We start from the raw sequence: 14,349 nt of genomic DNA on the forward strand, positions 1-14,349 counted from the left end.
TTTTAAAATAGTTTATAAACATATATTTTTAAAAACATAGTGATAAAGTGTACGACTTCTATAATATTGTGAATATGACAACTGTTAAAATAGTATAGAAAAGTTCCAGAACTGGTAGATATATTTAGATTTCATGGATGGATAAATTAATGGTAAATTTGAGAAAAATGTTTCTGTCAATATTTGAATTAAGAATCAGTACCTGACAATATTATACTTGTAATTTTAACTCCTTACTAACTCAAATTTACATTTTTGTCCTTTTATTATTTAAATAAATATATTATTTTATCCACAAAAATTACACGTGTCTTTTCCATCTAAATATAAATTAAAAAAAATATTGTTTCTCAATTATCGTGGTATAAGAGTAAATACTTATTTTGACATACACAGTTCCTATTATGGGGTTTCAGATACTTGAATTCATTTTTTGAATAATCTAAATAAGAAAATATCATATTTTTAAGCAATCACAATAAATTCATTGAAAATGTGTTAAGATAACTTATTCATGTCATCTAATTTTTGAAAAAACACAATTTCTCACTCATCATTGAATTAGAAAAAATACTTATTTTGACCGATAAAATACCTATTTTGGGGTTTCAAATTTTTGATTTGACTATTTGAATACTTCAAATGTGTAATAAAATACTTGAGTTTAAAGTAATATTAAGTGAGTTTTGATGGTGTCATTTGTGAAGTTAAAATGTGTTACCTAAATTGGTACAAAGAGTATCTAATTATAGTCTACAGATACATGATTTTACCTCCTAAATACTCATATCCAATTATTTGAGGATGCCAAAATATAATTTGAAGTTAATATTGAGTGAAAATGATGATGACATTCGTAAATCTTGGGTTGCTTGAAACTCAAATTAAACGAGTAGTTTAATTCTGAGTATATTTTAAAGGAAAACGAATAGTGAACGTTTTACTTTGTATGTCAAAATAAGTATTTACTCTTATTCCACGATAATTGAGAAATAATATTTTTTAAAAAATTATATTTTAGATGGAGAAGACACATGTAATTTTTGTGAATAAAATAATATATTTATTTAAATAATAAAGGGTAAAAATGTAAATTTTAGTTTGTAGGGAGTTAAAACTAAAAGTATAACATTGTCAGATATTGATTCTTAAAAAATTACAGTTACGTACTCAATATTAATTCAAACATTGACAGATAATTTTTTACAAATTTACTTATAAATTAAACTTTAATATTTGAAGTCGTCACATCGATGATACTATATCATTGATCTGGATCATGATGTCACCAACCATGATGAGCCAAAAGGTTGGTCATAAACCCCCATGGACTTGGGCTTGTGGTTCGTGAACTTGGATTGTCCAGCCAAATTATTAACTTGTTAGTGTCTTATTTAAATTGAAAAGCTCATCAAAACTAAATAATAAAAGATATTCTTAATCCATGGTCTAGTAAAATAAATCATAACATAACTACCCTCCGCTCTCTTCCTCCCCTCCGTAGAGCACGGCCGTCACCGCTCTCTCTTCGGATTCGTGCAACGCTTGTTTCTCGTCTTAGCGTAAAATAATTTGTTATCTCTCTCTAATGCTTTATACATAGAATGAGATCATGACCATGGACTAGATTAAGACATGACAAAAACAAAGGAAAGACGTTTCGTTCATTATCTACTTTGATGAGCTATCTTCGTTTAAATCCGAAAAATTGAATATATTCTCAAGTGTGATGCATTTGAGAGGTAATATGATTGCTTTATTTGTTGTTTTAAATTCATACGATTGTCCTCATATTTTATATGACTTTCGGCTGATTATATGTCTATTTTTGTCGAATCAAAATTATAGTCGTGTAAATACATTCATACGATCAATTGTAGTCATTCTCAGTGACGGAACGAAGGGAAGGGGGCGGGTGGATGCTACCTCTCTTCCTTAATTTTATAATTTGATTGACTAAAGGTCTAAAAATAATTATATTTTTTCCACGTTCCCCTAATATTTTCTCTTTCACCCATAATTTTTTTTTAAGAAATTTGCTCTCAACCTTCGTTTTCTGGTTCTGTACTTTATCATTTTCGTCAAAATAATATAATTAAATTACTATATCATTGTAAAATTTTATAATCACGTGGTTTAAAAAATATGTAATAACATGTATGTCTGCTTAGCAAAATAATCATAAAAAATATAATAATAATATTAGTAATTTAATTAAATGATCGTAAAAATATATTAACATGACTAATTGATCCAATAAAAGATTAAATAAAAATTTTAGTTGACTAAAAATTGACTATTTGCATTTATTAAACAAAATATAGATTTGTCAACACTCAACGCGGATGTAAGAAAATTGAGTGTCAAATAATTAGATTTAAGTAATTTTTTACTTGGAAATACATAATTGTTGGACCTGTTTATGTAAAAACCACATTAATGTGTCGAAAAATTCCATTAATTAAATAACTATATTCCGTCAACTCAGTTTGAAAAAGAGGAAGTTGTTGAAAAATCTCTAATCAAAATATTTTTTTGAGTTTATTTTTTATCTACAAAATTGTGGTACTATGTCGTACAAAATGTGATATACTTTATGTAGAAATGTGGTATTAAAAAATATCTAGGAACTGTACACAAAAAAATCGAGAATTGAAGGCCAATTTTCCGTTTGAAAAAAAATTTAATTGCGCCAGGTTTGCATTCTCTTGCCTCGCCCCCTGTTTTCTGACAAAAGTATGTTGTACTATTCCTTTCGATTGTATCATACAAGAGAACACGGTTTGTTGCTTCTAGGAATGGTTATTGAGCACTGGTGAGGAAGGTTTCTTCTTCTTTTGTTTGTTTTTTCTTTTTTTTTTCAAGTTTTGATTGGTGAAACCTGTTTTCCTGTGTAGTTTTCTGGGTTCTTGTTGTTTATGTCGTTTCATTCAAGCGTAACGCTGTGTTTTTGTGTGTTTTCTTCATGATGAGTGTTTTATGTTTGCTAGTATTTCTTTGAGACCCTGATCTTAGACCAAATATTCAATTTTTAAGTTGCCCTTTCAATACTTTTCTTTGTTTCTTACATTTAATTTTGTGTTTTTTTTGTGTTTTCTTGATGATGAGTTTTCATGATTAAATTTTTTGTCGGTGTTTTTTTCCTTCTTTTTGGGTGGGGGGTTTGTGTTTGAACCGAAGGTGTTAAACAATGGCTTCAGGTTCAGAATCAGCGTCCGAAGAAGTGGCAGAAAAATGGGAGGTGGGTCCCACGGAGGATGTGGTGCAGGCATTGATGGAGAAATTGGTCGATCCTCGCTTACCTTGGAAGGTCTCTGTTACTGGCCCTCCCTCCAAAGAAGCTCAAAGTTCTGTTGCCAAACAGGTAACTTGTGTGTGATTTTTATTTGACAATTGTTTGAGCATTAATCATAATGTTTCCCCCATTTGGTAGCCATGCTCTCAACATAAGCGATTTATAGCCCAAATTGGGATTGCATAAATCTTGGGATTTCCTTAGAAATTTGTTTTGGTGGAGAAAGTGGGATTCTTTTCTGTCGTCGTTGCTTGAATGAGAAGTTTATGGTTTTTTGTGTGATCCAAATACTTTCCCTAAATGCAAGTGTTTTAAGTTAGTTTCATGTCTCGGGAATACATTAATCTTCATTATGTATGGGGTGGGAATGGAGGTATAGCCACTGCTGTGTTCTTCAAGTGGAGTAAAAATAGTTCCACGAAATCTTGTTGGTTTCGTGGTGTGTGGTTATAACTGTAGTTAATACAACCATGAGGGTTTGGTGGGGTATTTGGCATGGATGATTGTATTGGGCTTATTTTCTCTCCATCTGCCCATCATGCTCAAATACCTCTGCCACAGGCTCCGAGCTCCTACTTTTGGTTTTCATTGGTCCTTCCTGATCATGGTTAGAGGCTCTTTCTAGATGGCTTTTTTTTTATCATTTATTATGTCACAACTTTCCCACTAGAGGTTAGACTCAACCTTGTTAGAGCTTTATTAACTTAATTTGATCAATGAGAACTCCAATGTGTGTTTGACCTAACCCCCCCCCCCCCCCCCCCCCCCNATCCTGATTTCGTTTTTTTTCTTCATCTCTATAGATGCATGCGGTTGTATTGCTTTACAACTACTACCACAGGAAGCAGAAACCCGAACTAAGATTCTTGGATTTTGCGTCATTTTCTAAGTTGGCTGTCGTATTGAGACCGCGCTTGATTTCATTTATGAAACTGATGAAAGAAAGCAAATCCATGGATCTGAATGGGGCAGATGGTCAGCTCTCTGTGACTGAGAAAGCAATAAAAAATGCATGTGATATAGCTGTGGCTTTAGATACATCAAAAGATGTGCCCAACACAGAACCGTGGCCAATTTTTAAGGTTGCTGTGCTTGTGGTTGATCCGAAGAAGGAAAATTGTTATCTTGAGTTTGGCCTCATCACGGAAGGGGTTTGGTCACTTATTGAAAAACCACTTAATGAGTCTAAAATCAATGCAGACATATCAATGGAAGAAGTAATTGGTACCAAGAGGAAATGGAATGATCTAGGTGTATCAACTGTTGACAGTGAGTTTCAGCTAGGTTATGATGCTGTAAAGGATGCCACAGGTAATTAATCCACATTGTTTAATATCTGTTCACTAGAAACTTCAAAACTTTTACAAGTTGACCACATCATTTTTATTCGGTCCTCTCTTCCTTTTTCTCTAATTGTATTTGTAAGGCTTTAGATGGATATATTGAAATTGACCAAACCATTGTTCTTACACACTGACAATCTATGCGCCTCAGCTTGGCTTTATCATGTGTCCGCATCTTGCACCTCTTACAACTATGAGCCAAAGTATAAATTGTCTTTGATAATGAACTTTGTTTATATTATCTTTTCATTTGAACAATGTGTAATTGGCCTATTAATTGATGAACAATTTCTTGAATATTTTGTTCAATGGAACAGGTTTTGGCAATTCTAACCTTGTGGTTTTGGAGACTCATGTTGTATATTCTGTATGTAATTTAAAGTCAGCAGCTCGCTTTTTTATAATGCAATGCTCACAGTCATTCAGCATAAAGAATCAAGTTCCTCTTAAACTTCTTGTTGAGAGGTTAGTCCATTTTGCTATTATTTTGCTTCATGACACTGTGAGTCCTGGTCTTTGTGTGAAGTGATTGATGGTGGAAGGACTTTTCATGACATGCATGTATATTCCCTTCTTAAACAGTTGGTTAATTAAAATAGTTGGCGAATGTTTTGCTCTAAGCTTTGAGTTTTACATAAACTTTTTACATTGCCTTCATGCTTGAATCTATTTTAATAGCTAGGTTTTTGTGGACGTGTTTTGGTCATCTGGGCAAGCTAGACATCATGCATAATTGATAACTTCACCCATTTTTTGTTTCCATGTTATGTCCTGTTATTAAAATTTGTGAGCGCAGTCCCTTTCCTGTCATGACAAAAGGTACCTAAAATTTCTCATCTCAAAAGACATTACATACAACCAATATGCTGGCCATTGGAGCATTCGAAAATGCTCACCCCCAACTGTGTTTTCTCTTTTTGGTTGTGGACAAATCTTATTTTTTTTAGCAAATTTCAATTGGCATGGAAATGAAGAAATAGAAACTAGGAAAGGTTTAGAATTCATAGAAAGATAGACTGGCATTTGACTAAATACGTGTTGGTACATTGCTTGGTCGGTGATGGTGTTTTGATGACAAAATAATTCTGCTACTTTTCCAGTTTACAGGGTCCTTTGGCAGAGAAGTCTCATGGTAGCTGGACGGCTACACCTGTTGTCGAGTTTTATCACATGCTTCCTTATGCAGAGCACATCTCGAGCTGGCTTTCGAGGTATAGTGTCTATGAAGCACCTTTTTTCAATTTCTAACTGGAGTTGTTCTCCATTCCCTTTGAAGCAATCCCCATTTTCTGTTTAAATTGGGACGAAGTTCAAAATTGTTCTGATATTTATTTTCAATGATCATGAGTTGAAGTGCTCCTTGCCATGGGCATGTGGAGGACACAAGTGTAAAATAAATCAGTAGGCCAGTTTGAGTGTGCAAGCACTTGGTTTAAAGAAGCATTTTATTAAGCAATGCTTTTTTATTTTATTTTATTTTTATAAAAAACGGATCATTTTAGTTTTTTTGAAGTTGAAGCAAATGTCCTAGAGGCCGCATAATCTGCCTTTTTGATTTCTGACAGTAACATGCATTTTAGATATGATCCATCTCAACCTTGGTTGCCTTTCTGTAGCAGTTCTGCCATAATTGGTGTCTGTATGCTTTATTATCTTAATTGGATCTTAGATTAAAGGTTTGGCGTCATTGCTTGACATATCTCAATTGGATCTTAGATTGGTTTGGTGTCATTGTTTGACATATCTCAGTTGGATCTTAGATTGGTTTGTTGTCATTGTTTGACATGTCTCAGTTGGATCTTAGATTGAAGGTTTTTTTGACAAATTATGAATATTGCAGGAAAGACTTGAGTTTGCCAAGTTTAAATTGCTGCAGTGCTAAAATCGTCACAAACAAGTTCGAAAAAGAAATTAACAAAAGCAAGATATGGGTGTTACCTCATAAGAACTTTAACGATGAAGAATTGGATCACAGGGACAGTGACAACTGTAGGCCAAAAGCTGACTCTTTTCAGAAAATAGGCTTTGACATTAAGAAGTTCAAGCAAGCATCTTGTGGCAACAACAAAAGCGCTGTCAATGTCTTCCAGAAGAAAGAAAACAACGGTAATGGTGCTGAGAAATTTAACAAGATACATGACATTTTGGATTCTGCCAAAAAACCTGGGAAAAGAGTTAATCTCGAAGTTTCAGATAGGAAAAAGGATGATCTTTCCGAGGGTTTATTATCTGATTCTTCAATAGAGATACAAAGAACCAGCTTGAATGATTTAACCACATCTTGCCGAGAGAGTGATGATTGTAGTAAGAATCTTGATTCAAATTTAAAAGTATGTTATCATAGACGAAAGAACTTGCCTTTTACCCGTTCAGACTTGCATGATTCAGGTGGTGATTTCAACTTCAATGTGAGTCAATTGTTTCTCTTAGAGAAATTTCCTGTTCCGTTTCACATTTTATATTATTCCATGCCGTTTCTTGATTCTTTGTGTTATAGGAATGTAATTCAAATGAATCCTGCCATATTGAAACTACGGAAATGAATGAGAATGTTTCCGGAGCAAATGGTGTTCTGACTGTTTTGTGCGATCAAAATGGGACCGCTGTGACACAGAATCAACAAGGACTTTTTCATGCCAATACAAGTTTCAGTGCAGATGTACAAAATTTTCGGGATTCAGAAGATGTGCAAAATGCCTTGTCACTTATTTATCGAAAAAGACACGAACTGGTAATTTATCTATAACTTTTTCTTATGGTAACGTGAGCTTTGCAGGATTCAATTTTTCGTTCATGTCACTGTTCCTGCTAATTTCTAGAAACATTTCTGTAAATGAAATAATTTTCTTGCCTTGGCAGTGTGCTCAGATGGGGAGCATGGAAGACACACTTGCATTTTACGAAGATAATATTCAAAGGATAAGGGAAGGTACGTTATCGTGCGTAGGCTTTATAATTATCACTTTACAGGCTTACATTTTATATATTATTTAGCATCTCTGTATGTTCTTTTCTTATTTATACAGGCTTTTAGCAAATGAAAGGTCTCTGCATGCTGGTTTCATTAGCACTAAATATTCTTAAACATGTCTTGAGTTTTATGTTTCTCACTTAATTTCAGCAATTTCTTTGACGTGATGTGTTAGCTCAAAGCGTTTACTTTCTATCTTTAAACTCCATCATGATGTGTTTCCGATTTGCCACATTGTTATATACTTTACTGATTCAGCAATTTTACGAAAAACAAATAATTATTTAGGTGGTGATGTTGGGTTAGCACGTCAATGCATCGAATCTATCTTAAGGGGTAATTATCCTTCACTTCTGAATCATGAAATCCAACTCCTGAACAAGGGTCATCATGACACATATTTCCCTGGAAAATCTTCATGTCAAGTGAGTTTCTTTCTTGAAAAATGTAATGTTATTGTCAAGTGATTTCTTGAAAAATGTAATGTTATTTTTCTTTCTCCTGCATAAAAAAATTAAAACCATACATCCTTTTCTAACAAGGTTTGAAAAGAATGGTACAAACTTTTTTTGGTTACCGATTACCAGGTTGCCATACAAAATTCAATCATTCGAGGTCTTTTTACTTTTGTTATTACATGTTATATTGTTATATGACGATAGGACTTGGAGTATACATGTCTCAAGAATAACTGGAGGCTACCACGATATGTCGTAGAACCATCAGAAGGTTGGGCATTCCCACTTTTCTCACTGAATTTACTGGTTTTACAGATGTTTTAGTAGGGCGATTTTTGGATTACTATTATTATTTTTCTCTTATGTGGATCTTCGCTCAATACTTGGTTTTTTGAAGGTAAATTCCTGTCGAAGGTGGTGGTGAAAAGCAAAGATTTCAAGATATCTTCAAAGGGTCATTTGGAGCTTAACCCATCTGATGCAAGGGAGTCTGCAGCTGCACAAGTTATCGTGAAAATACGGGATCAAGCTGCTGAATAGTTTGGATTTCATGGAATCAATCGCATTTGAAGGTGCGTGCATATAGAGTCTCTACAAAAATATTCGTATATGCCGGAGAGGTTTTTCTGGTAAAAATGGTTAATGTGAGGTTAACTTGCTACAAAAACGTATGAAATGTATACTTTTAGTCTCACTATAAGTGGTTGGAGTCGATGTCAAGGGGCGGGTTTGGTAAATCAGAGACATTGAGTCTAAGTCGGACCTGTTAAAAACTAGTAAATCAAAGACTCTCGTTCAGAAACTCAGCGGGTCGAATCGAAGTTGAATTTGTTAAAAATTATACAATTTTTAAATCTTATTCAACGCACAATAAAAGCATGTTATATATGTAATATTAATATTAATATTAATATTAAATTTAAACAAAAACCATTATCGTCTTTTACGGTCATGCCTTATGTTAGAGGTATATTTGTTGCATAGATTTCTTGATTTTTTTAAAAATAACTTTGTGCAATTGGTAGATTTCTGCTCACGTTTAAAATGTCATAGATTTCTAAAGATTTTCACGAAACATTGTAGATTTATTTTTCAAGACTTTTATTGACTTTTGTAAACTTTTAAATAAAACTGTGTATTTTATAATTTATGATTGTGATTTTTTAAAATTTTTTGAATTAATAGTTGAACGTAAATGTGGGGACCGAGGTCTGACATTAATACTAATAATTATAAATGTAACAACCAAACGATTGAGTAAAATACATAATCTGTGGTTCGCGAATCGATATAAACATTGTCAAAATAATTTAAAGGTCTCAAATGTTTGAAATGTAAATTTTAATATGCCAAAATAACCTAGTGAACCAAAGTAATCCAAACATCATCAAATAGCTTCTAAGACTCGAGAATCTCATTGTAACTCGTATCTCTTCGCCTGGAGCTAGACTCTGGCATCCCAAGTCTCGTCTCACCTACCGTCAAGCACAAGAGGTAGCCGACGCGTCGGTGAGTATAAACCTAGTATGATACAATCAATAACATATGAGAATTAAAATGACATCTAGTTCATATAGAATTCATAAAGATGCACAATAATGCAATGCATGATCAGAAGCTGTGTGCTATCAATAAATCTCAAGATCAAGTGAATCATCTGGTCATAGGGTACCCAATGAAATATAATCCCCCAACAACATCCACCGACTCATCCGCTCGAGGTGGGGTGTTGTGTTCTACAATTTCAGAACTATGGTGCGCCTATAGAGAGTGTTCAGGCCATAACAGCGACCTCCGCATACACCATGCCAACTCAACTATAGCCCCATATGTCCAACAAATCAATAAATCAAGGTGACATCCGCCATATCAAATCTGAATCGATGGATCAATATGCAATGTAACGATACAAATCAATATCATCTTAATATCATAATAAACTCGTCTCAAAACAACAATCATCATCAAATCACATTAGGTATCATACGAGGTAAAAATATCTTTTTTTATTTTAAATTGAAAATTCTAGTGCTCCTTGAGAGTGAGCTCAGTTGTATTTTAGTACTGCGTGGTGTTGATGTCTCCCAGATACTATATGTATATATTTGGATGATTGTATTATGGTATGATCGGGCCTTGTCGGCTCTATGATATTTTGATTCGTATATGTCATGATTGTGTCTGGCTGGCACATGTTTACGTTGTGTTAATTGAGAGCATATGTTATTTATTTTGAGTATTTGATTTTCTGGTATTTCTTATTTATGGGAAGGTTATGTCGAAAATTTTATTGGCCCAAACGTAAATTTTTAACTCACTTTCCGCTGTTTACTGATTAATCATGATTGCATGTTAATAAATTGTAATTAGGATAACGGACCCTCACAGTAAATAACTTTTATTTATTTAAAATATTTTATTTATCAATATAAATATTTTTTACTTATTTATTTAATTTACGAAAGACGATAAATAAGTCAGTATTAAATTTATTGCAATTAAACTTCAATTATTCACGTTAATTCGACATGTTTATTTATTTAATTAATATTTTAAAAAATACGTAGTAGTAATTTTTAATATTAATAAATAATTGAACTCAAAAAAATTCATTCATTTTAAGTAAAATTTTTGTATGGAAAGATATATTAATTTTGTTATTTATAATATATTTAACAAAAAATAAACAATATAATTATTTGTACCTAAAAATAGGGAATAAATAGGCTTGCTTATGTACGTTATACTAGGTTTTCCAAATAAAATCATATATCTTACCGAAAAATGAATACTGATACCGTATCGAAATTTTGATATATCACATTACTGAAATATCGGTATATCGAGAATAAATTCCATACCGTTTCTTACAAAAATAATTTTATATACCGAAATTTTAGTACAATATCAATATAATACTGTCTATATCGAAAATAAAAAAATTTGGTGTTATTCACATCGAAATACCGAAATTTAACACCAAATTTTTTTAATGACATGCCAATAACGAAATTGGTATTATATTATAATTTTTGAAATATATGAAATTTTTTCGGTATTTCGGCATATACCAAAATATCGAAATTTTTTAATGTCATATCAATATTGATATCGTACTAAAATATACGATATAACATTAAATCCGGTATATACGATATTTTAAGGTATTTTAAAATCCGATATATCAGAATGTTTGATTTTTTTTTCACCCCTGATAATAAGTATGTTAAAAATATTTTCAATAACTTTTTAAAATTTTAATATCTTAATTTATTATAATTATCTTTATATATGTGAGTTTTCATAACTTTTTAAAAATAAATTTGATAAAATCGAATAGGGGAATCATCGTTGAGCTACAATAGCTTTGTTTTTTAAATATTGAATATCGATGAATTAAATCAAACTTTTCAAACCAAGCGAAAAACACTCAAAATAATCATTCATAGAAACCGATTAAACATTTTGTAAAACATTTAAAATATATGCAAGTTGAATGAGTAAAAATATTTTGGTTGAAGCATTTTATCAAACACTTGGTATGAAATATTTTGGTATTTGAAGAACACATAAAATGCTTCAATATTGTATTTTTAAAAACAATGGAAATGATAAGCAAATGCAATAAATAAATAGACACGGATTTGTTCATGGATGTTAGGATATTAACAACTCCTACGTCACATCTTCTTCCCTTTGGGAAGGATCCACTAGAATCCTTTGATTTATACTACACCTTGTACAAACCTATTTCAATTTAGGACTTATCTCTTGCCTAATTGAAACTCCTAGCACACATTCGATTGTAGGCTTAAACCTCACAATGCGCATAATATTTAACGTCTCTCATGCCAAGACTACAAATACAATCTTTAATGTCTTTGTATGAAGACTCACTCAACTAAACTTTGAAGTTTAACTATGTTGTATATGTGTGAGTGATTGTGTTTGAGGAATTTATCTTTTACAGTGTACATTTCAAATGTATCCTCACATAAGGGTTTGTGCTTTCAACTAGCAGATTTCTTCATGTTAATTGCACATGTTTTGAATCTTCTTCAAAAGATTTTGTTTGATCTTCAAGATGTTGTTTTTATATGCCCCAACAATGATATATACATTAGACACAAGAATATGATCGTTTGGAAAATTTCTATACTATTTATGATATTGCAATGGTCAAATTCGTCTTGATGGACATTTTCGCGAGCTTAAAATGGTCAGCAGCTCAACTGGTTCAGCAGTTCAACTGGTTCTGTTCAACTGGTCATCAGCTCAACTGGTTCTGGTCAATTGGTCATCAGCTCAACTGGTTCAGCAGCTCGATTAGTTCAGTTCAACTGATCAGCTGCTCAACTGGTCAGCAGCTCCACTCGTTCAGTTCAACCGGTGTGCTGAAATCAGCCTCGCTGATTTCAGTTTGTGCAAAACCAGTAGCTTCATCGTCATTTATCAACATCTTAAGCTTCGATTCAGACTTTGACTTCCGAAGATGTTTTTTAGATCATCGTCTTAATTTTCTAACGCATACTGAATCGCTTCATTCCAATAACCGAGCTGAGATATATGGTCAAAATACCGCAACTGCTCATACCCAATTGATTGTTGTTTTCGTACAATCATTTTGGTCATTCAACGATCAGTTTGACATAGATAACATTCAATTTGCCCAACTGACGTGAATACGATTTGTTCCAAATTGAGTTTTCTGATCAGTCAAGTTGGCGGATTGTCATTTGAATCATTCAGCTGAGATATACCATTAAAACACCGAAGCTCTTCAGAAATTCAGTTTCAGTTTCGGTTTTCTTCTTGTGTTTGCAACTTCGCACGTGAGTAAATATGTTAGAAATATAATTGTTAACATCAAAATCAAGATTTTGAACTTGAAATTTTCTAACAATATTAGTGTAACAATCAATCACATATATTATATATATAATCACTATCATATATATAAAATCCAGATTAACTAAATTATATAAAATAATTAAAATTATATAATAATTAATAAAAAATAAATTTTAATTATGAAATTTTTTATTATTATTTTCAATTTATGAACCAATAAAATATTATACTTTTTGTATATAGCGTAATAAATTTTTATTAATATTTTTAATAAATATAATTTAAAATTTTGTGAGGTTTTGTGATCAGTACTCAAAAAATAAAATGAACAATGTTAATTTTTTTGATGTTAAACTATTGTTAGAGATAATTTTTTAAAAATAAATCAAAGAAAAAGAAAAACATATGGATGAGAAAAGAATGAATTAATTATTGTTTATTAATATTATTTTTAATAGAAATGAAAGTGAGCATGTGAGTTTGAAATATTTCTCAATTAATAAATGTTCATTCAAATCTTTAGGTTGAATTAAATAAATTTTTTGACATTTTATAGTTATATCTTAGATTGAATAGAGCTACACTTTTAAACTCCACAAAAGTCATTAAAAATTTAGAACCGTTAAACCTCCTTTAGTGTCTGGTTTTAAACCCGGCCCATTTTCCTCCCTTCAATTAATTAATTTTTAAAGTCAAAATGTCAATTTTAGTCATATATGTATTGGTTTATGACATTTTTAGTCATGCATGTTTTCTTAAATTAATTATAATCATGTAACTGTATTTTTTTATTTATCACTTTTATTCATTTTCGTCAAAATAATATAAATATATGATTAATATCATTGTTAAAATATATAATTACGTTGTTAAACACACTACATATATCGAGAATTTTTTTTTAATCTAGTATTCATAAAAATTTAAAAACAATACTGATAATTTAATTACACAATTTTGAAAAAATTAATAAAATTTATTTAAAAATAATAATAATGTTACCAAACTAAAATTGATCTAACAAAAAAAAAAACCTAAAAATATCATACATCAAAGCGTGATTAAAATTAACATTTTTCCATTTAAACACTTTTTTTAGAATTTAACTAGTATTTAACCCGTGCGATGCACGGGACGATATTATTAAAAATTAGTGAAAAATGAATAGATATTTAAATTGAAAAAATAATATAATTATAAAAATAAAATAAAAACTATTTTTTCGTTAATTTTAAATACAACGCATGTCGATTAATTTTTTGTCTAATAATCACTATCATATATCAAAATTTTAGATTGTGTTAGCCTAAGACAATGACATGATGCTTATCGTGTTTAGTGTATTGATGTCGACCACCAACCTTAATAAATATTTAATTCTCTGATTTTCGAGAAGTTATATATTATTATTTTTTAACATTTGATAAAAAA

At 31.2% G+C, this 14,349-nt stretch overlaps 1 protein-coding gene across 6 annotated transcripts; it reads left to right on the forward strand.

Annotated features, from left to right (window-relative positions):
• Positions 1-1,653: 1,653 nt before the first annotated feature.
• On the forward strand, positions 1,654-8,885 carry LOC140984802 (uncharacterized). 6 transcript variants are annotated; one of them, XM_073452430.1, is made up of 11 exons: positions 1,654-1,742; positions 3,181-3,364; positions 4,099-4,606; positions 4,956-5,103; positions 5,739-5,849; positions 6,479-7,046; positions 7,136-7,369; positions 7,498-7,567; positions 7,898-8,034; positions 8,272-8,338; positions 8,465-8,884. In XM_073452430.1, exons 2-11 carry the CDS (start codon positions 3,191-3,193, stop codon positions 8,605-8,607), a joined length of 2,160 nt encoding a protein of 719 aa, XP_073308531.1. In that variant the 5' UTR covers positions 1,654-1,742; positions 3,181-3,190; the 3' UTR covers positions 8,608-8,884. The 6 variants fall into 6 exon arrangements, with proteins under 6 accessions (XP_073308531.1, XP_073308529.1, XP_073308535.1 ...); XM_073452428.1 differs by having other exon boundaries at positions 1,715-1,742; positions 3,201-3,364; positions 8,465-8,885; XM_073452434.1 differs by lacking the exon at positions 1,654-1,742 and adding an exon at positions 2,676-2,696 and having other exon boundaries at positions 3,201-3,364; positions 8,465-8,885.
• Positions 8,886-14,349: the final 5,464 nt, after the last annotated feature.

The sequence above is a fragment of the Primulina huaijiensis genome, chromosome 9 (genome assembly GCF_012295235.1).
Source record: "Primulina huaijiensis isolate GDHJ02 chromosome 9, ASM1229523v2, whole genome shotgun sequence".
Taxonomy (NCBI): Eukaryota; Viridiplantae; Streptophyta; class Magnoliopsida; order Lamiales; family Gesneriaceae; genus Primulina; species Primulina huaijiensis.